Source organism: Lottia gigantea (assembly GCF_000327385.1).
Source record: "Lottia gigantea unplaced genomic scaffold LOTGIsca_2, whole genome shotgun sequence".
In the NCBI taxonomy this organism is placed as follows: domain Eukaryota; kingdom Metazoa; phylum Mollusca; class Gastropoda; family Lottiidae; genus Lottia; species Lottia gigantea.
The window spans coordinates 7071040-7097794 of NW_008708400.1; the positions used below are offsets into that span (position 1 = coordinate 7071040).

The 26755-nt window shown below is 31.5% G+C and overlaps 3 protein-coding genes across 3 annotated transcripts; 2 read left to right on the plus strand and 1 right to left on the minus strand.

Annotated features, from left to right (window-relative positions):
• Window positions 1-125: 125 nt before the first annotated feature.
• LOTGIDRAFT_153095 (hypothetical protein) lies at window positions 126-1230 on the plus strand (the record flags this gene model as incomplete). The annotated part of the gene is made up of 3 exons (XM_009053572.1): window positions 126-257; window positions 779-889; window positions 1156-1230. The coding sequence occupies 3 exons, from the start codon at window positions 126-128 to the stop codon at window positions 1228-1230; spliced, it is 318 nt and encodes a 105-aa protein (XP_009051820.1).
• Window positions 1231-14794: 13564 nt separating this feature from the next.
• Window positions 14795-19466, minus strand: LOTGIDRAFT_182042 (hypothetical protein; the record flags this gene model as incomplete). Its single annotated transcript, XM_009053573.1, has 11 exons — window positions 14795-14872; window positions 15130-15219; window positions 15626-15724; window positions 16126-16211; window positions 16526-16576; window positions 16969-17065; window positions 17327-17423; window positions 17989-18071; window positions 18447-18542; window positions 18868-18905; window positions 19419-19466. 11 exons carry the CDS (start codon window positions 19461-19463, stop codon window positions 14818-14820), a joined length of 837 nt encoding a protein of 278 aa, XP_009051821.1. The 3' UTR covers window positions 14795-14817.
• A 1063-nt stretch (window positions 19467-20529) lies between these two features.
• LOTGIDRAFT_97157 (hypothetical protein) lies at window positions 20530-20976 on the plus strand (the record flags this gene model as incomplete). The annotated part of the gene is made up of 1 exon (XM_009053109.1): window positions 20530-20976. A coding segment is annotated over one exon (447 nt), but the record flags the coding sequence as incomplete, so codon positions are not given.
• Between the last annotated feature and the right edge of the window lie 5779 nt (window positions 20977-26755).

The following is a 26755-nucleotide window of genomic DNA, read 5'->3' on the forward strand; positions in this document are numbered from 1 at the left end:
TTTTTTGGGATACTCAGATATATCAAGACTGAATAATTCAAGTTTCAGATAATAATTATAGAAAAGGTTAACCAAGAAGGCTTGTAATTGTTTATTAAAACTTTCTCACCCTCTTTCAGATTATAATGGAAACTCAACAAGCAAAACAAACATTAGCAGATATAGAAGCTAGGCATAATGATATTATTAAATTAGAAAATAGTATACGTGAATTACATGATATGTTTATGGATATGGCAATGTTAGTAGAAAGTCAGGTAGGTATCCAAAATAACATGAGTGACTGTCTTGGCTCTCTGAAACTAAATCTGTAGGGGCTCATTGAGTTAGACACTTGCTCATTAACCAGAAATATAGGTTTAAACAATACCTTGCTGACATGGAAAGAGTGTTAAGTTGTGCAGATGAGACAATAAAAGAAGGCTTGAGGTTGTGCCTTGGAAATCGGTTGGAAGAAGAGCAGGATTATGCTGCTGTCCTTACTGCATATTACATGGTTTTGCCCAGCTTTATTAGCCCAATTAGGCGCAGGACGTTTCATTTCTGAATTAAAACAAACTTGACGAACATAGTCCAAGAGATACATTAGTGTTTCAGAAGGATTATCATAATTCTTATTGGATTGCAGAAACCTTATGTCTACCAAAGCTTCTTAATGGTATATTGTACATTATCTTAAAGAAATGTTTGAAATCTCTTCAAAGAGTAAGATTTATTCTTGATTTGTATTGCACTAACTAAGTTAGGTTTTAATTCTTGACGATGTGTTGTTATTCAGGGAGAAATGATAGATCGTATAGAATACAATGTAGAAGCTGCCGTAGATTATATAGAAACTGCCAAAATGGACACTAAAAAAGCTGTAAAATATCAGAGTAAAGCCAGACGGGTAAGAATTTTTCTTGAATTTCATTTTAATTTTTCAATTTCTTTTAAAGAGAGTCCACGCATTCTTCTGAACATTTCTGGGAAGAATTTTTCCAACTCTGGCCAAAAATGTATGAAAGGAAGAAAGTATTTGAAATTATCTATAAAGAGTCTTGGTATTGGCTGGTATTTTTTTTTTTTGGTTACTTTTTAATTTTCATTCATGTTGATTTTAAATGAGTTTTGTTCAAATTTTATTTTCATTTTGTTTTATTTTTTATTTTTCAGAAAAAAATTCTGATTATTATTTGTGTTATTGTGTTACTAGCAATCTTAGGTTTAATTATTGGCTTATCCGTTTAGCCTTTACTTTACTTAGTTTTTCTGTTATTATATGTTAAATCCCTTACGGCTATCATTTCAATGTATCAGTTTCTGAATTTAACCTTCTCTTTGGAATGTTTTTTGTCAGGTGGGAAAAATTTCAAATGTCATTGAATTAATTATGTCACATTGTGGAAGTTGATGATAAGATTTTTACCAGATTGATGATATTTTCATGTATCTATCCTTCTTCTATGGACATAGAAGACATAACTGAGCATGTGTTTCAGCCCATACCCTGGCTCATTTACTTAAAGGGATTGTAAATTGCAAATTAATGCTATCAGTATTCCCAAAAGACATACAAAATTGAGAAAACCTCTTTACAATCTCTTTAATATGCCTTTTACAAGGAATAAGTAATTGCACTATAATAGAATAGAGTAAAAAATAAGTTATAAAACAATCCCAGAGAATTACACAGTACCTTAATTTTCACAAATTCAGAAATTGGGAATATTGAAATGTTAGTAGTTCACACTTTTGTATTTTATTTCATTTTAGTTCTTTGATTTTATTTAAATTTAAACTATTTTTAATTTTTTTATATAAGAGCACTGTATTATAGTTTTCTCAGTGAAAATAGGAGAATTGAGTGATGTGAAACAGACGGGACAGGCAAGAAATGATCATATTCATACAAAGGAAAACAGAAACATAAATGTTATGTTGGCTCATGTGCTCTCTAAAAGTGATATAAACAGCTTTTATTAGTCAGTTATCGTTCAACGATACGACAATCCAACATCGCTAACCATAAATTTTACTGAGAAAACTAACATACATAATGCATTCACCAATCATCTTTTCTACGATTTATGTATGTACATAGTCTCATCCACTTTATAGTAGAATTTATGTGTGCATGTTTTTTTCATCATTTCAGAAAAAAATTTTGATTATTATTTGTATTGTGATTGGTCTTGGAGTCATTGCACTGATTATTGGGCTTTCATTACCAGCTGATTAATAAAGTAATTAGTGCTATTGATTGCTGATTTCTGGAATTAAATAAATTTGTTGCCATTCCATGATAAATGGAAATTATTATAAAAGAATTATGTAGTTTTAATATTTCAAAGTTAATAATTACTTTTTCTATAAAATAATTTATTGTTAATGTTCAATCATGCTAAGTTATATATATAATTTCATTTGAATTTTAAATAAGATAATTTTAAGCTATGTCGCTGAAAGAATAAATTTCTTAAACGTGATAAGTATTAGCTGAAATTAAAATTGTTGAAAGAAGATGCATAGAACTAAATTAAATATAGATTTTCAACTGATACTGGTTATTAATAATGTGTACATAAATAACCTAAAATCAACTTGATTATCTCAAAATACCTCTTATACTGTTCATACATTCCAATTTTAAATGACTACGGGGCCAATTTTTTGTTAGTATCTAATTCAATCAATTTCTTTGAAATAATGCTAGAAATATTGTAATGCCCTTGTCTGCTTTTAATTAAGTGCAATTCTTGATTCCTCAAGCTAACTTGAAAATAAATTTTATGAAAAATAAAATGTTATTTTGCTACAATTTGATATCCCTTTAAACTATAAGCTGTCATTTATTAAAATGGTTAAATACTTTCTTAAATTGACAGAATTCCTTGGAGAAACTTCATCAGACATAATTGTTTAAAAGAAACATTTCAGAATTCGGTGAGCTTAGGTTTTCAAACAGAATTCATATGGAAATGTTACCTTTAAAAACATACATTACATCTTTACTTTTAAACTTAAAAAAATCTGTTTTCAATTTGGTTGTGTCTGAAGCAAAATATTATTTAAGTTTGAAACTCTAGGAAATTGGTGTAAAAATTCATATGTATGGCATGCATGTCCTTTGACCTTTTGTTAAGTTATTTATTGTTGTGTATATCAATGAAATGATTAGCATTGTTGTAATGAATTGTAGTAGGTCATGCAGTTTAGGCATAAACTAGAGCAGTTTATTTTGTTCAAGGGTATAAAAAGCTAGTATGGAGCACGTCATTTGGAAACTTTTTCTATGTGCTTAACTAAATTTGACCATTTATGTGAGACAAAGGTAATTGAAAATTGCTTAGAATGAAAATTTCTGTTTTTATCATAATCCTGCAAGGATTCAAAATCATGTGAAGATTGATAGACTTTGATTCAAGACAAGGTTGTATGACATTTTCATAGAAATGAGCCTTTAATAGTCTCAAACATTTGCTGAAAAATTTCACCAACTTTTGAGAAGCAGTATTATGTTAGATCTGACGGTAATTTATATTTTGGATGCCTTACGAGTCGCCATTTCCTTGTTCCTCAGCAAGCTGTCATTTCATTGTATATGTATATTTTGTATAGTAGTATATTTTATTTTTTTAAAATGTAAATAGTAATTCTTAAAGTTATGGTGCGTTACAAATTATAGATTAATTGTTATATTCCCAGATTAAAGGTATTCAAGTCTAATTCTATGTTTTAAAAGTCTGGTTTCCAACCTTCCAAGATTTTAAAACCATATTTGTATAATATTCAGGATTAATAAAAGTTTTCTTTTGATAATTGAGTTGTGATGCTAACAAAAGTCTATGTATATACACATAATATTTTATTCTTAGAAGCTTAATACATAAACACATAATGCCACTTTGCAACTGTTTTTTTTTTTTTTACAATCCTTGTGGAAAGCCCTCATGGCTAATTCATATTTTGGAGAAATGTTATCTTAGCCAAAGCCTATCCCAATTGTTTATTAAAAGACATTTTCTTTATTTAAAATGATATTTCTTGGAAGGCTGGAAATAAGCTTGACAAACAGAATTAGACTTTAAATAACCTCCCATTATCTGTTCCCACTGAGTTATTGCCAAATAAATAGTCACAATAACAGTTCTACAGTTCCATAAAACATTGGAATCAACTAAAGGCCCACAAATTTTATACATGAATTGATTCCCAAAATAATGACATTGGAAATTGTTGAAAACCTCTGGTTACTGCATTCGACTAAATGTAAATAATAATCATTTTTCACATCTTAATTTTTAAAAAAAAAGTTAAAAAAGAAGGTCTCAATTTTCATAAAAAGAAGTCTGTAAATGTTGAACTTGTTTCACATTTAAATTATAAAAAGTTTGATAAATTTCAGAAATGATAAATATAAAAATTATGTTAACTGCTCTACAATGATAATATTGCAATTACATAAGGGCATTATGGTTGTACAAAATTGAGATAAATTGATAATAATATTTATATATATATATATTTATATAGGGTCACATTATTCATGCACATGCATTCTTCACTACTTTTTTTGCTTCAGGTTCAGGAAACAGTATTAACCTTTATTATAATCATCTTAAATAGAAATACATATATAACATATTTTGCTTATAAGGTATAAGAATAGCAGGTATAAAATAGACATGAAAAATATTATTGTTATGCCTAGAAAATAAATGTAAATGTAAAGCTGTACACAAACTTAGTAATACTATCAAAATAGGAAGAGAACAGTTTGTGATTTCCTAAAATCAAATCAGAGACAGATTGAGTAAGGACTAAATTACCAATTTATGGTTTAAGTGCCTTTTGTTAGTAACTTGCTCAAACCCATCTTTGTAATGTCAAGGCATTATAAAATTCATCTAATTTGAAGTTTGTAATACCTTGACATTGTGAAGATGGCTTAAACTTAGCATGTACATAGGAACTGATAATCCATTATCCAAGGTTTGTGATTTGTGGTAGGCTAAGTCTCTGACCAAGAGCAAATGCATTTCTTGCTGTAAAACAACAGCTTGTGAAGTTGACATTACATAGCATGATTCAGGACTCCGTTTCACAAATTGCAAACCTTTGTTTTCCACTTATTGTTGTTAATATTTTATTTATAGATTATGAATAGTGATTCTAAATATATTTATTTCAGTATTTTAGCCATTTTTTTGTTTTTGATGCTTTAATTTCTGTGTAAATGTCATTGTTATTAGCACTTTCTCTCTAAGTACCAACTGAATTCCTTGAAAGTGGAAAATTGCCTTATTACTTTCCAATTAAGGGAAGCATACTGTTAAAATTTATTGAAAGACAACTTAATTTCAGTCAGTCTTTCCTTCATACTTTTGTGCTGTTAGCAATTTTCCCCTATTCATGGTACTTAGAGAAGGAGCTATTTTACATTTATTCTTCATAAACGATTCACAGTATATTTTCATTTTGTTATTATTTTGTCCTTAATTCATCACAGTAAAACCTCTCTGTTAAAGGCTATATCATAATAAAGTCACATTATGTTACTAAGTGTTAATTTTTAAGTGGAATTCACTTTTCAATAGCTGATGGAAGATCAGCTTTATCTACTATATACACAATGCTTACAGTTAAACTTAGCTTTCAGCTAGTTGGTTGAACATGGTAGTTTTTATACCTCATTGAAATATACCTGACATGAAATTTGATGACCTTTTTTAGAGAGGTTTTACTGTAGTGTCATATATTTAGTTTGAATATTCACCCTCTGTATATCTGTTGTCTCACCAACCTGTGCAATCAGGCCACAGGTCTCACTGTTGTTTAGATGTTCACCACTTTTCCGACTTTTCTTTTTTATGTGTTCTTTTAGCAATATATGTAATGAACCATTAGACAGCAGAGCTATTTTACTGTTGTTTAGTGAGTGAAATAATGAAGTTAAAAACCGACATTTTGAAGGCAAAATTAATACAAAATAAGTTTGAAAATTAATCTGGAAGTTTGAAGACTAATATAAGGAATATTTTTTCCATTTATTTTAATTTTTTGTGGACAAATAGGTTTAAAAATTGCACAAATGTATTTGATTTAAACTAAGCAACTAAAATTAAGATATGGAATAGTGAGAAAAGGAAAGGTAACTCTATTTGAACAGTGAGACCTGATGACCCAGTGTTAAACTCTGTATATATCGTTCTATAACCTAAATTCTTATATATATTACATAATGACAATAAAAATACAAATATTTCATCTAGTTTTCTTGGCCCAGAATCTATGAAATGATTTTGTTAAGTCACTCAAAAGTATTGATGGGTGTTGTAAAATTGGCCATTATTGCAGTAAAGACAAGTTCTAATTGAGTCTAGATAAAACTGAATTTCTTTAAGGGATCACATGTCTGCAGAATTTTACAAAAAGAGGCACGCTCTACTTCCTTGGAGGGCTCTTGTCCCTTATTCTATGAAACATACTAAAGTCAGTGTTTGAACAAGATTTTTTTCACTGTTTAGAATAGTGCTCAATGCACAATGAATATTTTAAAAGTTGCTTTGTGTGTGTACAACATCATCAGATAATCACTTGATCAAAATAATTTCCTGTGGAAGGTAACATTTATTTTTTTATATTTTTGCCGATCACACGCAATGTTGTATTTTTATTTTTTTATGTTTTTTAATGATTCTTCAGTGTGTTTTGTGTGTCCAATCCAATCCAAGCCAACCCAGACTGCCAGATATGAAATATATGTAGGTCATAAATTGAATGAATTAAACCATTAGTCTTTGCAAGATTATTCATTTGAAAAAAATGGAGAAAATTATCTTATGGTAATAACAAGTAACGGTTTGAGTGTTTTCAGCACCATCATAATTATGATAATCATGTACTAATGATATAATGTTTTTGTTTTTGCAGAAGAAGATTGCCATTATTATATGTTTAGCTATTTTAGTCGTAGTTATTTGTGCTACATTTGGAGGCCTGTTTGGTTGAAGGTATTTGATTTAACCAATCATAAAAGTTTGCACTGCTGCACCAACCAATCAGAAGACCGTGAGAGTTGGGAGAATTTGTTTTTCATTCACTCAAATAGCTAGCTCATGCAATGTAGACATTTATTTATTTATTGATTTAGTTTCTGTTTAAAGAAAAAATTCTCATTTTGTCATTGCCATAACTTTACCATGCCAGAATGTCATTTTTGAATGATAGAGGTGACAAGGGTTGCTGTTAGACTGTATTTGCTTGTTTTATCCATTTAAGCCTCCTCCATATCCAAATGATATCAAAGTTGTATATCAATGGAGAATTATCACACATTGTCTGTAATTGTTTTAGCTAATGCTGTCCACATATTCCAGATATACAATGCATCACCAGGACAGTTGGTTTGCAAATGGAGGGTAGAATTCAAAAATTTGGATTATGGTGTATAAGGATGCAACAGGTGTGCTTATGGGCGGAAAACAGACCTTCATGAGGATGGAGGAAGTTGATTAGGTTATTTTACCATCCTTGTCAAACGAATCACAGCCTTTGATATGTTTTACTAGTTTGAATTTATAAATTGTGAATATAAGGCATTTTTATATCAAGTTTGCAAAGAGATTTCTCTATAAAAAAAAAACTTGGTATTGAATGTGACAATGACAAAATGAGAAATTTGTTACATTTTGAAATTTAGATATTATTCTATAGTCATTCCATAATTTTATACATTCATAATTATATATTATTGATATATATTATATATTTCCAATTGATGTAGCTTTATTTTATCATTTATATTAACAAATATCAGCACTTGCAAAGGATATATTCCCTTATCTCCATAAGATCAAGTGGTATATTTGACTACCTAACGATAACTTGTTGTAAAAATCAAAATGGAAATCTTTCGTTTGTGATGCAAAGATAGAAACATCGGTGAAAGTCCAGTAAGGCTTGTGTCAAGTTTTTGCCACTATTGTTTTTCCAGCATTCCGATATAACCCTAGCTTTATGTGTATCCAAACTTTCGAATCTTAAATAATACTTATTATGAATTCACTTGAATATTTAACCATTATTTGCTCAAATATTACTTTGTCAATATAGGTATGGAAAAAGGCTTACATTGTTTTTGGTGGTGATATTTGTTAGTAATTACCAGTAACAGATCTTTCATTGAGATTTTTACAATGTAGATAGATTGAGTATTAAATGAATTTGTTGCAGAGATTTAAGGTCACAAATGATATGTAAAGAAGGGAAACTGATAGAATCAATATTTAAAAATATTACTGAAATAAGAAATTGAGATTACTTAGAATGCAGTGAGTGATCCAATGCAATGGTCGTTATTCACCCATAAAGTAAAATTTTTTTTTTTATTTGAGATTAGGAAAACGTCATGAGAAGGCTAATGCATGACTTTTTAAATGAGGGGAGGCTACCCTATATTCACGGGTTCCGACACAACCAGTCCAATGGGTCAATATTATCATTAATTGATCACACAAGCTATATCTGTTTTAGATAAATATATAAATATGTTATTGTGATAAAAATGTAGTTATGTATATTATTTATTATGTAAAGGATACTCATTTGAGAACATATCCATATTCTCATATTAAATTTGCGATGTTCTCAATTTAATTTGTTCTTGTTCTCACATGTTTTTGAATAAATGCTTTCATGTTCTGAAAAAACTATGTTCATATACTTAACCATGTTCTAGAAGAAAGTGAAAATGTCCTTTAATGAAGGTTATCATGTTCTAAAAAGAATGTTTTCATGTTCTCACATGAATGTTATCATGTACTTAAAAGAATGTTTTCATGTTCTTACATGAATATTATTATGTCCTAAAAAGAATGTTTTCATGTTCTAACATGAATATTATTATGTTCTTAAAAGAATGTTTTCATGTTCTTACATTGAAATCATTTAACTTTAAAAAGAATAATCTTTCAAAGGCATATTAGAAGCACAGGTTATAGATAAATAAGACAATTTATGGATAGATATTTCTAGAATATTTATTACTTCAATGTTTCAATGTGGTTCTATTATATTCCTGATGATGGTGTGAGAACCACATTGAAACGTTGAAGTAATAAATATTCTAGAAGTATCTATCCATAAATTGTCTTATTTATTTAAAAAGAAAGTTAACCTATGATATGATAATATAACATGTATGACCTATTGAATATTGGTTTATGTTATTTTGTTGGAATTAAGTGATTAAGGAATGTTTAGACATTATTTAAGTATGTAAATGGTGCCATTAACTATGCCTGTATAATTACATTATTTATTATATTAGTCTAGAGTTGAATCATTTAAAGGAGTTAAGCATTTCCAATCTACCATTGTGCTTTGCTTTTGTTTGACTGTCTACTTTAAGATTCACTTGGCAGAGAGGTTAAGTTGATATGCATATCCGACATGAGCTCCAAAATATTTTGTCAGTAACTGTGGTCTTTAAAACATGCAATTTTATGAAATAAACCATTTTTATGGTGTCTTTCAAAATGAATATTGTAACATCTGCATTTAATGGGACAAGTTCACCATTTCAGGGTTTATTTGGGTCTTAAATATATGTAAATAGTCTTTCAGAAGTACTAGAAATGTACGAAAATCACATAATTCCTTCAAAAATACCTAATACTAGGAATTGCACTCTATTTCAATTAATGTCTTTTCTATATCTCAAGAAAAGACGAATCGTCTTTTTAACTTTCTAACGTGAATAGTTCTGGACACTTCACAGATTTGAAAGCTCAAATTTCGAAGTGAGCTGTGAGTACTATTACTGATAAGCTAGAAAATTCTGTTTCTGGGACAAAGCTACGATTGGTCAAACAGATGGCGCACTTGTCCCTTTAAGTGTTAAAGAGGCCTGAAAATCTCAAAGCAGGAGCAATGGTATTTGGTAATGTTATACTTCTGGAAGATGAATATAGAAATTACTGTTTCATTATGATTGTTATTTAGAATTCATTTTGTCATAAAATTCCCATTGCAGTGTGCAATTAAGATGTACATCATTTCAACAACTGTCTCCTTTAAACTCCCAGCTGTATGATATTAATAACTGTTGCAATCTTGTTGCTGTTGTCGTTAAAATGATTCATATTTTACAAGATAGATGCAAGTTCCTGTAGCTTTTTCATTTACAGGGATATAGTTGTTTAAATATATTCTTTATCTGCTGATAGAACTCAATTTCAGCTATCAATTGAACAATCAGAATTAAGATTTTAGTTCCAGTTGCTGCAATTCACTGGAAACTGCAGCAGTAATAAAGTGTCATCATTTCATAGCTTATAAGTTATGACATCATAGGTAAAATAACTGCATATGAGATGGTTAATTACACCTTAAAAGTGATGTCAGTCTAAACAGTTATACATTTTAGTTTTATTGTGAAGAGCCAGAATTCTGACTTTAATAATAAAGAGGGATACATATAGTAGAAATAGAGGTCTACCTTCGGTAAAGCAAATATTTAGATGACTATTTCCCTTTAGATCCATTTATTATATGCCCATTTCTCCCTTCTCTAACTCCAATAAGACTAGTAGAATTTGTATATGTTGACAAAGACTGTAGAATATTATAATTAGGCTTAACAAATTTATATTTCATTTCATTTTCTTATCAGTTTGTTTAAAATACAGTTTTACATGCATTGCATTTCAATCTTTTTCTGTGGGGTAGCTGTGCTCATCAGGTTGCATTCTAATTTCAAATGTAATCTGAATAAATTGCAGATCTAGATATTGGTTCTGTAATTTTTCTGTTGGTTACTTTTCCATTATGACAAGTCATTAAACCTACAGAAAAAACACTAAGTAACAGATTTGCATTAGTTTGTAATAATAATAACAAAAGCACTTATATAGCATTGATTCACAAGTGTATTCTGTTGCGTTAAAGGAAATGTCATTCAGCAATCCTCAGCAGTTTCTGTAAAACTGAATCTGTTGCAGAGCGTATGGGTAACTTTCATGTAAGACTGTTTGAGGAATTGTAAGTACAGAAAAAGACTGAAGTAGGTATAAAAGCAAGGAATCTGTATTTTAATCTGATTGAGTTATTGTATAATATATTGATATTGGCACACCCTCATTTTTTCACGTTTTTATGTCGAATGTAATCGGATGATTGTAACATTTGATACTCTTCACCATTTGGGTCATTTGTTTCTATTATAAATATTTTTGTCATAAGCACATCATTGAAAGGAATGTAAAGCTTAATTTGTTACCAATCAGAGCTCAAGTTGAGCTTACATTGCTCCAGAAATTTAGCAAACCAATTTGTATGTTCTTTCATACATTGATAACTCTATTGTTATAATGACAAGTGGGTATTGCTCATCCATCAAGTGTGGAAATGCCTGAATAAAAAATCTAAGCATGAAACTGTGTAAGATGGAAGCATTGAAATTTTGAAGTATTTTTACAGCTGGTATGCCTAGTTTCAGCTTTCAAAGTAACATGATGCATTTGTGAGTTTGACGTCAAAATTCTGTATTCAAGATATATTGTCCTGTAAAATGTTTGTTTGCAGATTTGGATAGTCTCATAAAAAGAAGATCATTAAGCTATGAAAGTGGAAAATTAATCTCTTTCGTATTAAAGATTTTAAAATTTTGACAGTAATATGTCCAAAATTAATCAAAAAGACTAATTTTTTTTTTCAGGCAAATATTTCAATTAAGATAAAAATGATTTGAAAAATACAATTCACTTACAAAAATCTATCAATAGGCTTAAAGGAATTATAAGAGAGGTTTTCTAAACTTTTTATATGTTTATCGGCGACACTGATAACATCAATTTGCTGCATTCTAATTTTGAGTCAGTCGTCTGTGGTTCTTGCAATTCCACTAAAAGTAGGCATGTTATGACATCACTATCACAAAACGTCCTTTAATCATTAGCAGCTTTTGTGATAGTGACGTCATAAAACTATGACTACAGATATCTGTCTGAAAATTGGCATATTGTAAATCGATGCTATCAGTGTCTCCAATAGACTTATACATAAAAAGCATTTAACATTACCTTTGATGTTCATCATTCATTTATTCATTTCTTTCTTCATTCATTTCTTTATGTGTTTGTTAACTAATCACTAGAAAAACTAGACTGTTTTTGACAACTTTCATTAAAATAATAATAATATTAATAAGTATGACAATATATTATTATTTCAATAAACTATGTAGAGAAATTTTACTTTGGATTGTTCCTTTCTTCTTGATGGCATTTGGGTTAATGGCTCATATCCGAGGCAACATCCTGGTTCATATCCTACGCAACATCCTCTTTTTATTTGTTCTTTGTCTCCTTTAGACTGTTTGAGGAGCTGACATGGGAAAAGCCTATGGTTGTTTGGATTGGATAAAGAACTAAATAAAGGCCCTTTATACTGCAGAATTGTATGTTGGATAAACAAAGGATTTTAACAAGAATGGACAGAGCAGTGTGATGTATAACTCACAGTCATTTATAAGTGCACATTAGTCTGGAATCCCTGTTAAAATAACCTTTCTTGAAATTGATAGGATCTATCTTTTTATATAGGTACAATATCCTCAAGGTAATATGTACATTCATGATGCCATATTTCAGTCATTCTCTGGCTATGTTAGCTGCAATTCTCCAGAGCACATGGTGAGTAGCGTATTTAGAGGCCTGTGAAAGAATTAAGCCCTCTAAATGCTCAAACTTCATCTCGGGTCCTTTTGAAAACATTGGCTTTTTGGGGGGCCTGTGGAGCTGCCTGGCAGCCCCTAAACCCTTGACTTCAAGGGGTTTCTGAGAGACACCTCTCCTTTTGGCCCCCTCCTCAGGTATTTTCCTGGATACAGACATGAACTGTAAATTTTTAGATGGGAATATCTTCAGAAACCAATCGGTTGATTTGATTAAAATGTAATCGAATTAAGCTTACTAATTGGATGTTAATATTACATTTTTTCCTCAATCTGAAAATTTATGGCGTTTTGGTACAGACTAATGTGGACGCTTTGACATTAAGGCGATGTGACGTTTACTGGACACATTAGATTTAGTCTCGATTGTCATGACATGTAATGCATTGAAGGTCTGTAGAACTTGGAAATTGGTCTACTTCCTGTGCTAAACTGATCAACGATTGCCCTTGAAAAGGTTTGTTTAGTTGATGATTTTTTATTATTTTTCTCTAAGTTATCATTTGTATTTGATTATTAAAGCACCTGATTCATTATAATATTATAAAAATAACCTGGATATCGTTTACTTGTGTAGAACTATAAATAGGCCTAGATAAATACATCTTGATTCTTGGCCAAGCATAAATAAGACCAGAAATAATTCTTACAATTTTTAGTTATTTCTCAGTGCATTATATCCAAACTCTGGTGGAGTATAGGCTAGGTCAGGTCAGGGCCACTAGCTTTTTTTTAGGATTATGTTTTGTCGTCAAAAAATCCTGGCAAAATTTAAAAATCTTAAAATTTGGGATGGGTTCATATTCATTTATTTTTCCTTTTATTACTAAAAATAAATCTCAAATTTTATATTGCAGTCATAAGAAAACATGGCCAGCCAAAATTTGATGAAGATTATGTTGACCAACAACCCTGTTAGATTGGCTTTAAGCAAGAGTTTAGCACCAGTGGCCAGGAAATATGCCACAAGAGCTTTACGAAATCCAATTTTAAAGAAGCAGGTAGAGGAGGCTGAAACGTTGAATAGTCATGTGGCTGCCGGGAGACCTAAACTATTTCCAGTTGCAGTCGTTTTAACATACTGTGTGTTTGTGCCCTATCCAATTTTTTGTTTATTTCAAACAGTTTTATTAGGAGATCAGGATTAACTTAATGAACAGCTGTGTTTATTTATGAAGAAATAGTTAAACAGTTTAAAAGTTTAAAATAATAAATCATTTAGCTTTTGATCAGGTTCATAATTGGACATGAAAACAACAAATATTCATATAATTTCTACTATGACATTTAAATGGATTCAAAACATCTCAATAGCTGATCTAGGAGAAGTATTAGGTATTGGTGTAACGTCTTTTTCAACAAATGAAAATTAATTCAAATGGTGTTTTGCTACTGTTTGTGACTCTTTTTTAGCTCAAAAAACTCACATGCGTAGTTTGGAATACTGATTTTGGACATCTCAGGAAACTGATTAGACTAATATCTAGTGATGGTAATTTGAAATTTTTGGCAGTGATAACCCAATATATTGATATGATCTATTGTTAAATATTAAAATAATTTTTAACCAGGTATTTTTTCTTTCATTCAATTCTGTCCAATGCATCAACCAGAAAAAGGGTTTACACTTTTGCATCCTTTGCCCTTTTACTTTTTGTCAGGAAAGTGGGATTTAAGGATTACTTCAAACTATGTCTTGTTTTTCAAAATAGCTATCAGAGGGATGAATCAATTGTAAAGTGATTATGACTCCAGTTGTCCCCACATTCCTGACCAAATTGGCAAAAAATACATCCGAAGTTATCAGTGGCACATACCTTCATTTTACAAATAAATATCTTGCATCAAAATTTATACAAGCTCACTTCCAGCAGAAAATGGGGAAAATAGTGAGAAAAATAACACAGTGCTTCTTAAGGATATGCACTGCCATATTTTTTTGGAAAATGTGTGGGACAACAACCTCATTATTTTGCTCTATTTTCCTGCTTAAAGTCATCACAATTCCATATAGGACATAGGTTATTAATATTGTGCTTCACTATTCTTGGGAAGTATGAAAAGGAACAAAAGCCTTGAATATAACAAGTTTATTATTATCAGAATCTTGGTTTTCTTTTTCTGCCCGTGTATTTTGAATCTGGTCTGGTTTCTCTGCAAGTAAAATTAAATAATCTTTGTACAATATCACTAGCAAAGAATTCTAAGGGATTTAGGATATATATTTCTATACTATTGGGCTATAATTCGGGTAAAAGGTTTCTTTGCAAAGAGAGAATAACACTTCCCCAACAGCATATGATAGCCAGAAAATAACATTTGAACTTCCAAGTTAACGTCACAAAAACATAGAATATGAATGGCAGAAGTATTTCAAGATTTTAATTGTATAATATTATTTGAGCATTTACCTCCCCTGTCTTCTTCGCCTTTCTTTCTTTTCCATTACCCAGTCTCTACTTTTCTTTACTGATTTTCCTTTTAATTTACCAAAATTGACTCTAAAATATAAGACGAGATATAGTTTTATAAAGACAGAAAAGGGAAAAACAACAAATCTAGACCATTACAGTATTACAAAAGTTTTATTCATAATATGCATGTCTCAATAATAAGGCATCCATTTTTAGACTACATTTGGAATATTTTAACAGCAAGGAAACCACAACAAAACATTTAAAAATGTTACTTTACGTAGAAGATGATTATACCTGTCAATTATATATTCATCCTTTTGCCTACAACTCTCAGACCTTATTTTCGTAATGAGTAGACATTTGACCCTTCAGAAACACTTGAAACCATTCTGAGACTGGGTTATTCAACTTGAGATCTCTTGAGTAGAGTAATATCTTGTTACATTTATTTAGTATATTTCTCACTCTTTTCTATTCCGTCAGAACTTACCTTTTATCACTATAGGCTACATGTTCATCTGAAACATCTGTCCCCAGGCCTTTTGGTAAAGTTTGATTCCCTCCTCCAGTAAACAAACATAAAAATATTCTGGAAAAAAATCAATAAAGGAAAGCTTGAATCCCCATTTAATATAATCGGTAAAGAACTTCAAAAACATTAATACTTATTATCTTAGTAAAGTGAAGTAGAGTACAAATACGTTATAGTTCCAGACAAGTTGAAGGGTCTTATGTATACTTGAATGGAAAATGCATTAGTTTCTAATTGCTGGATGCAGCCTATACCTTTGCATCACAGCTAGTTTCAAGTAACAATGCCAGTTTTTCATATATTTTGATTTTATTTTCGATTAGAGCAAAAAATAAATCATGTAAGTTCTTTGCCAATATAGTCTAGATGGCTGAATTTATTTGGAAAATAGTGTATCTCACACACTAGTAATAATGGTATGTAGGTCAAATAATGACATTGTTATGTAGGTAACTTACTTCTTAGCTTTAGTACTATTAGGATAATCTACAACTAATCCACCAGTAAAACCAGCTTTCATAGCTTGAAATGTTATTAATTCTAACTACAAATAATCAGTATATATATCATTAAAACTTATAAAAGGGACAAGTTCATTGATACATCAAAACTCATCAAAGGACCAAATACCAATTACAAGGGACACAGGCTGAAATAGATAGTTATCCTAAGATAGCAGAGCATGCAACTCTTGAGTAACAACATATTTCAGGTTCTGTTTTAATATTCTTTATCCCTCTACAATGTATTGAGCAGTATTTAAAGAGTGAAAATATTTTATTATTGTAAATATATATCAATTCAAATAACATGCCAGATCATCAAAAGGCAGATAAGCTTAAAGTTATCTAAAGGTACCTGTGAGCTATTTTCAGGGTATAATTGAAAGACTGCCTTTGCACCACGACTCTAAAAAAAAAAAAAAAAAAAAAATTGTGTTTTATGAAGTACGGTAGCTATTGCAAAGGCCCTTGGATATCATTAGCAGCTCATGATAAAGTGACATCCTAAACGTTAAGAATTTATATCAATACAAGAACCCTAGACATTTGATTTAAAATTAGAATGGTGTAACACATCAAACAGCCAAAAAACCTCTAAAAAACCTCTTTCAATTTGACTATAAACAAAACCAGTCACCAAATGGCATGAGATGTTTTAAAATAATGGGAATGTCCTGTCTTGATGACGACAACCAAATTACTAATACAGCTTATAAAGCTAAAAATGATATAGTCGTAGAAAGAATCTAATTTTTAAAAGAAAGAAACAAATATAATACAGTTATGAGAATATCCTACCATAGATGCATAAAGTGTTGAAAAAAATTTAAATAATCTTTTAGGAGGGTGATGATATCTTTTGTCTGCATTACATAACCACTGTAGTGCCGATATACTGAAATATAAAGCCAGAGTTACATGAAAACCGTTGCAAAAAAGACACGAATAAATCTTTAATGAAAATGGTTTTGAAAAATTGGTTGCTTACTACTTTGTTATCCCCTACAGGTGAAACCTTCTTGATCTATGACATAATTTAAAACACATGGTGTCTAATTCATTGACCTTCTGCCATTCCAAAGTAAAATTCTAATACAGATTGTATCCATTCATTTGTATACAATATTTTAGAACAGAAGTACAAAAGCAAACAAACCTAATAACACCATCAAATGTTCCAGGCTTAAAAGGCATTCCATATCCCATATCACATAAAATAACATCCCCTTCTACCTCTCTTTCTTTTGCTATATCTGGAAAAAAAAAAACTCAGAAGTTTAGATTAATGTCAAATATCTGAATCAATTTCCAGACTTGAAACCAGACATCTGCTTTCCCTAAAAATTCAATTATAAAATCTTAATGAAATTATCTCCCTTTGACCATATCAGAAAATGAAACGGCTACAATCAAAACACTAAAAAATTCGAAAACTCTAGTTGAAGATTCTATTGGGACAATTTTCTTCAAAGTTCATAACCCTACAACAAACATGCAGCTATCTGCAGTTTAAAGGGACAGATTTGCCATTTTCGGGCGTTGATTTGGGTCTTGAATATATGTAAATGGTCTTCAGAAGTACTAAAAAATGCACAAAATCACTCCTTTCACCCTTTATTTATATAATGACTTTTCTATATATGGCAGTCTTAAGAAATGATACTCAAACGTGGATAATTCTGGAAACACATGGATTTGAAAACTAAAATTTCGACGTTGAGCTGTGAACACTATTACTGATTAGCTTGGCTAAATTTCTGTAAAGTAAAATTGGTCGAAGGAATGGCAAATCTTAAGGCGAAACAAATAGAAACTTACCTAGCATACTAGGGCTGATATCTACACCAATCCACATGTGTCCTTCTTCAGATAGCCATTCTCCACTTAAACCGGAGCCACAACTAAACAAATATTAACAAAAAAAATATCCAAAATAATAATCATGCAGAAAAAGTATGACCTATCTTATATTAATCTATAAGCTTAACTATCTAAGAGACAATATTCTTTGGAAATAGTCTACATCCCTTTGTGCATAGTACTCTTGTTTAAATTGACAATGCATGCCAACATACCAGTAATACCTTGTAAGACACGTTGCATAACTCCATGATGAAGAGATGGACATAGTTTATGTACACATTCTACCACTTGGGACACAGATGACAACATATCTAGCAAAAGCCCCTTTTGTTCCGTGGATGATCGGAGTCGTTTCATACCAGAGAATGAAAGCAGCCTCACACTCCCTCTTTCAAACTTAAAATAATAATTACCCAACATCTAATAGAAAACAAGGTGTATCTGGTGGAAGAGCTAATAATTCTACTGCACGTTCTGAAAGCTGCTGTTGTATTTCTACCATTCGAGAACTTAAAAAAATCAAATGCTTCTTTCAATAAAAATTTTCATACTTTAAGCATAACAAAACATGCAGAATTTGTTAAATCTATTATGACTAGCCAGCAGAAAAAATAAAACTAAAAATTCAAGATTTTGCATTTTCGTCTTTTGAAATCATAGCGTTCATTAATTTCAATAATTATAGATATCAATAGTTACTTAACAGGCAACACTTTTGAGTCTGAGATTCTTTAAACATTGGTTCAACTCACAATTCAGAATAATTCAAACATAAGAATAAATAAATTTATCAAATATAATAATAATATAATGATAGAACATTTTTAGACTTACTTAGATGTATATTTCCTAGCTTCTTCTTCATTATAAAACTGCAAAATATAACTTCAATGTAGTTTTACAGTTCACTAACATAAATTTTGTGCTCGGAGTCTACAGTGTCACATTAAAGGATAACAAAACCAAGGTTAACATTTGAATTTTTAATGTCTCAAAATGAAATATTCCCTTGTGTAATATTATCTAAACATAGGTCAATCCAAGACTCTAAGTAGTATTTCGTAATTAATATTTCAATTCATAAGCCTATAAGGAAATTTGTAGTCAAAGAGTGAGCAATGCAGGGCCAACACTAAAACAGAGAAGACTTAATAGAGCCATTAAAATTAACAGTAGTAACTAAGTTGTACGTTAAAATAATGAACAATTACAGAATGTCAGTAACAAGAAATTAATATGTTTTGGACTTTTGGACTGTCGCTTCTCCAACGAATCTAATCAACAGACCAGTCGATGAGGGACACATATTTTATAATATAAACAATATGGGCTAAAAAATCACAAGTATTTTGATTATGAATTTCTATAAGTAAAGCGGTTATTACAATTTCTGGTGGAGCTCTGTGCTCGGGTCTTCCTGAGGAAGCCATTTTGTTTCTATTTTGGATTCATCAATTTTCCAATTTTAAATGAAACGAACCATTAATATATATAATATATATAAAAAAAATGTAGTAGACTTTACTAAAATCATTTTGATATCAAGATTGAGATTATGATTTCTTTTTCAATATATGTCATGTGATATTCAATCTGCTTGAAATAATAGTTTCGTTTTATACAATGAAATTGTACGCAACTTTGTTATCTAATCCAGAGAGTGGAAATGACACGATGAAGGTTGAAATATCAGTGTATGTTTTCATTTGATGATGACTAAGTAATGATTTGCAGGTTAGTAGAACTAAGTCTCACAAATGTCAAAATTGTGGCCGGTAGTTCAAGATCAACAAAGATGAATCAACATACTACTAACAATATTAATATACGTAGGCCTAAGCTAAGGTTTACAATGAAGTAGGGAAGTCTTTAGTCAAGCAAGTACATGTAGGCTGAGTACTATTATAGGTATCCAGTAACGGTAACAAATCTTAATAGTCCAAAATCGAAAGTCGATTTACCAATAGGATACAACCCTGTGTCAGGCCAGGAATGAGAATGAATTGGAACTGGAGCTTTGAGTTTGTGCTGAGGTAGTGACTAAAAATTGTTTGTAAAAATATTTAAAACACAACAAAACATCATTAACTTATTTTCCTTTTTGTTTTCAGATGCCATGTTGAGTTTAAATGTCAGCATAATAAATGGTGAAATAATGAAATGAAGTGACAACATTGTTTCGAATCCCAAACTGGTCATCTCTCTTACCCATGGGAAAACATAAAAATTCATGTCCACTTCTTTGTAAAAATGGCATTAATTTCGTCAGTTGTGACCCGAGTGGTTAAAAGACATTTATTGGAAATATGTGATAAAAACCCATCCTTTCTACCATTTGTTTATTCAATGTGTAGAAATTATGGAAGTCTTAAGAATACCTATCAAATGAAATATGCTCGTTCTCAAATGACATATGTGCCGTGTGTGTTTTCTATGTTCAATGATCCAACAAAGATTGCCATTAATGTGAAACATTACAGTACAGGCACAAAATCAAAGAGAAGTTATTATGATGTGTTAGGCGTTAGTCCAAATGCAACTCAGAGTCAAATAAAAACAGCGTATTATACCCTTTCAAAACGATATCATCCAGACACTAAGACAGGTGATAAAGAAAATGAGATATTTTTAGAAATAACTGAAGCTTATGAAGTTCTTGGTAACCTCAAAAAACGACGGTTGTATGATCGAGGTGTATTAAGACCAAATGTGCATCATGATGGACGTGAATACAAACGCGAACATGAACATGACGCAGACAGTCCTGAATCTGGATTTCAAAGCCCGATTAATGAGAAAATTATAAAACGAAAGGTTTATACTGGACATACAAAAATTTACAATTTTGATGAACATTATCGTCAACATTATGCTAATTTAATAAATCGTCATTTACGAGCAAAGCAAAATATTCGAAAAAAAGAAGAACTAGTAGAAGAAATTAAATTAGAGAATCAAGCATCCTTGATGTTGGTGGTGGCATGTGCAATTTTTGCTTTTATTGCATATTTATCATCCAAACTTCCAAAATAAATGATATACTTCAATTATATAGAATGAATATTTTGATGTTTGTTTGTCTTTCTGAAATCAATGTATCAACAGTTGACAAATTTTTCTTTTTATCATTATATGGTATAAAAAATATTAAAATAGAATTTGAAGATCTTGTGACAGTGTGAAACTCTGAGTAAGAACATCTTTCAGGGTTTGTTTTAATATTTATATATCACTCTCAACAATTGATACATTGAGGACTATTTCAACCTTTCAAAAAATAATGATATTATAGAGAAATATTTAAATACAACAGGAAATATCACAATGTTTTTACAAGCTGCACCATCCTCATCACCACAATGTCAAGCTATTACAAACTTCATATCATACCTTGACTGCAATAGCAACCTTTCTCTTATCAAGAAATGATGCTATTTGATGGGATTGTAACAGCAATCAGAGCATTCTTCTTATTGTTTACAAAATTACTAAAGTGACTATATTCTCAAACTTACAATCCAACCAAATAAAAGCATTTACAAACTTCCCTAATAAGAAACAAGTGGCTATTGCAGTCAAAGTATAAGACACAGTTCATAGCTTGACATTGTCAAGATGTACCAACCTCCTCTTTTTATTCAAAAGATATTAATCTTGTTCCAGATTTGAATTCTAATGGAGGCCAATCGAGTTAAAGGCCATGATGCCAGCTCAGTGGTCAGGAGGGGGAGGGAAGGCGCTGACCATGCAAAAAATGCAAAAAATTGTGTGAAAAGTTATATGTAAGTGCTTTGCTTTCCGCATAACTACATTTCATTAGGCAATGGAATATTACAATATCAAACCTAACTGTTCTGAATTGTTTCTTGGCAAGCATTTCATCCAATGCTTTGCATCTGTGGAAAACTTTATTATAAAACTGTGCATTCAATTTTTCATGTATTTTGACATTTGATTTAAAAAATATTTGGCAGTGCAGTGCAGTACAGTAACAATTACCAGTAAAAAATATTCAACATTCAGTCTTACACTTCTTTTGAACTTTTTGGGGCGATACTGAATAATATTACCAAGTTTAGTCAAAATTTGTGAAGAATGGGGTCTTCTAGAGTGTTTACAGGCTAAAACTTGGGACACATTTTCAAGAACAAGGACAATAACTCATACTAAATATTTTTCGATTCTTCTGTATTTCGATAGGGATCAACCTTGGGTGATAACAAACACTTGGCTGGCTACGGGCCTGCACGAAAATCATCTCATCTTTTTAAAGTTTACTTGGCCCCACATTGAATTAAAACCAATAACAAAATCAAATCGAAATTGTCAATCCTACTTGCCTTTAATGTCTTAACATCTGCTCCCTGAAAAAAAGAATTTTCAAATCAACAGTTAAATTTTCGCAAAGTGTGAAAGAGTACGTTGATGAACGGATATTTCCGCGTAAACTCAGGCTATAATGAACGTTCGAAACACTGGATGAATGGATGGATGGATATACCAAGAAAGCTTCTAATATCAGTCTAGACAGTTAAATTGTTGCCAACGCTCGTAGTTACTCGTGATATTCTTATTCTTAGATGTTCTGTTTTAAAACTGAATTTATTGGCTACAAACGATATCAAAAACTAATTCAATCTAGACTTATTTAACATTTAAAAGTAGAATTGCACTGCGGTTAAAACAAAATGTATGCAACTTAAAATGAAATTTGAAGAAACTTTTTCGTATTAGAATGACGGGGAAGTTTCGTCCAATATTGAGTGAGATCAGATCACTGAACTTAAAACTATGACATATTGAGGTCAAAACTAAATTAATAATCCATTATCAGGGCCTCAATTGAACCCAATGCAGAATTTTAACAGCTGATGGGGCCCTGTGACGTATTCCCATGTTAAGTCAATGGAAAATTATACATGTTCCATCCTAGTTTGGACTTATAAAAAAAAAAAAAAAAAAAAAAAAAAACTGTCACGTTCTCAAGTGTCATGTTACTTGAAGTGTACAATGTACAATATACTTAATTTAAGAATGTCTTTTTTGGCCAAGGTCATTCGAAAAAAAAAATTTTATGCACTTTATTTTACTATTGAATCGGTTGTTCAGAATGATTATAAAGCAGATCTAAATTCCTTGTTTATGTGGTGGGGCTGGGGGAATGATGGGGAGCAGACTAACTAGCTGTCGAGGTTGAGATTCAAAGCTCCTAGGAAGTGTATGGGGCGTCTGAGAGAAATGTAGTGTGGGGTAGGGGGTCTACAATTCAGTTTTTCTATGCTAGCTTATGCTTCCCCTCCCTCCCCTCCCCTCTAACGCCACTGGCGATGGCTCTGATTAATGTTTTTTTTTTCTGTGGGTGACTGCCTGTTCATTTTAAAGATTACTAAAATTTTCAACCAAATACTTCATGATGGTACTGAATATCTCTTTGCCACCCATAACAATTTCTAAAAGCAATTTTTGAGGTGGTTTACTCTGAATATTTTCGAAAGTTTAGATCATGGTTTATCATACCAGTTATGCCTTAAGTATACATTTATGATATATTGTATTTGCATTAGAATTTCGTAGTTGTTCAATAATTATAGAGATTAGGGTGATTGAAGAGTAACCAGTTACTATTCAATATAAGGCACTGGCACAGGGTTAAAGTTATGTTTACAATAATTGTGATGCTAATATGCAATGAACTAAATCAAAGATGATCATAACGGTTATCCTATAAATCTTCTTGGACCTAATAAAGAAATTCATAATACTTATAATCTACATTGACTGCTTCAAATTTTCCGGAATAATGAAGAAAAGCGATTAATGGCTGCAGGTATAGAAAGTAAATTGTTTTAGACAATTATATACTATAAAGTACAAAGACAATGAAAATGAGAATATTTCTATTAGATCACTCTACATCATCGATGGGGTCGACCACGAACAACTATACCCTGTAGATTTTTATTTTTCGAATAAGCTATGACTAATTTTTTGTAAAAAATAGTGGGAAATTTATTTTGTAACTCTGTGTAGTATCTTTCGATAATTATGGATGCTTGGCAAGAAATGTTATTGAATGGAGCAACAAATGGGATTATTTGAGAATCAAACTGTATATTTAGTCCACAGGGCGAAATAGTTTTTAGTTGGTTCATCCAAAAGCTCTCCCTGTATAGTCTTGAACTTTTAGGGTTGGTGTCTTCTTCTGCGATGACCTTTTCAATGGGCGCCACCTTCATATCTGCGAGGGAATGGTTGGGAGAGTTGAAATGGTTCCCAATAGGTTTATCCAGATGATGGGAGATGTCGAAACGATGGCCGTTAATTCTTTCTCTCAAAGAGTTTTTAGTTTCGCCTACGTATTGTAAATGACATTTGTCGCATGAAATTAGGTAAATGATATTTGTGCTGGTACAAGAAAGCTCACCGTTAATAGGGAATTGTTTACCGTTATGCTTATTAGAGAAAGAATTGGTTGTTAAAATATGCTCGCAGGTTCTACATCTTGTAGATTTGCACGGCCGTGATCCGAAAGATTGATTAGAGTTTACCGGAACGAGGATTGTGTTCCGATTCTCAATTCCTGAAAGAGTTTTGCTTTTAATGCTGCGGAGATATCGTTTTGAATATCCCCGCTCTCACAATTTCTTAAAGACTAATTGACACGCATCATCAAAATCCTCTATTCTGGTGCAAATTCTACGGAACCGTAAAACTTGCGATTTTATTATGCCTGAAAATATATGTTTAGGATGAAAAGAGCTTTTCAATAAAAGTTGGTGGGTATCAGTGGGTTTGAAAAATACTTTAATATCAGCCTTCCTAGTTTCATTAAAATCCGGTCCTTTGAATACTGTTGTGTCGAGAAAGTCCATGCTGTGATCACTTATATTTGCTGTTAATTTGATTGATGGGTGATGGTTATTTAGAATTTCGAAGTATTGCCAGAATTCCTGAATAGTATGTTGCCAAATTAGAAATATGTCATCCAAAAAACGTCCGTAGAAAAGTGGTTTGAAAGGAGAGATCAAATCAATTTCGCGTTCCCATTCAGCCATGAATATATTGGCATAGCTTGGGGCAAATCTCTTACCCATTGCTGTTCCTGAAGTCTGAAGATAAACCTTACCGTTAAAATAAAAATCATTCCGTTTTAAACAAATTTCGAGTAATTTAAGAATTTCAGAATCGGACCGTTTTGGGTCAGGAGTTCTCTCAAAGCATTTTTTTTACAGCGTTCAGACCAGCTTCGTGTCAATATTGGTATACATGCTACTAACGTCCATTGATATGAAGAAGGCATTTTCCGGGATTTCTAAACTCTTTATTTTTTCAACAAAATCGGATGTGTCTTTTAGATATGATGGGTGTTGGCACGCTAAAGGTAACAAAAAATGGTTAATGTATTCTGAGACTCGATAAGATTCGCTGGAGCAGTCTGAAATGATTGGTCGACCCTTAGGTATAATGTTTGGTAAAAACCATTCTGTTTCCGGGTTCTTATGGATTTTCGGGAGGGTATAAATATGCCGTTGACGTGCCGTAGAACTAGCCGAAAGATAGTCGTATTGTTTATCTGAAATAATTTTGTCAGTCACTAATGTTTTTAAAATGTCATTAATCACACTGCCGGTTTCTTTAAAAATCGGAGCATCTAAAATTTGGTAATGTTCGCGTTTGTTTAATTGATTTTCAACTTCTTTAATGTAATCTTTGCGGTTTAAGATGACACACGAGATTCCTTTATCACTTTTCCGTATGATAATATTTTTATCGTTCTTTAGATTGTTTAAAATAATGATCTTGAGCTCAGATTCACTATTGTTTTATCCAGTTTCGGTCCACCGTATTATAGAGAAGAAATAGAGTCCGAGCAAAAAGGGTACAAAATATATACCCTACAAATAATCAAACCATTTTTGAGCTTGCAACCAACCATCCATCCATACATTACGCTGCATAAATGAAAATCTGACGTGGTTGTTCACAGAGCGTTGAATACTCTATATTTTCTGCGTTTCGTGAAATTTTGTGCATAAGATATGACATAAGAAAGAGAAGAAGCAAATAAGTAAGAAAATGTACCGATGAGTGAGGAAAGGTGGCAAGGAATATGATGGCCAGGCTGGTAGATTTGTTACCTGCCCACAGCTGAGCCCTAACCCTAACCCAAACCCCCAGATTTGCAAGATGCGGCCTATACGGTAGTCAGGCCACAACGGTTCTATGGTGTAATGGTTAGCACTCTGGACTTTGAATCCAGCGATCCGAGTTCGAGTCTCGGTAGAACCTTACTGTTTTTATTTTTAAAGGTTTGGACAGTCTGATTCGTCGTGTTTCTTGCCTACAGGTTCATTAATTCAGCAGCATTTCGTCTACTTGGGGTGGAATTTTCCCAGCTCCAGTGTCTCTTGGCTGTCTCCGTAGCGCAGCGGATAGCGCGCTGGACTTCTAATCCAGAGGTCGCGGGTTCGAATCCCGCCGGAGATGAAATTCAGAGAATATCTCTGTAATATTTTTAGTATAATTTCATCTAAAACTGCTGTGCACATAACTACTTAGATACCCCAATGTTTTCTTCGTAGGTAAAACAAAACAGATCTCTGGCTCCTATGGGGCTCGAACCCATGACATCCGCGTTATTAGCACGGCGCTCTAACCGACTGAGCTAAGGGGCCATTGCCGATGGTCGATGAAATCTTTTCAGAGTTATAAATAGTCTAAA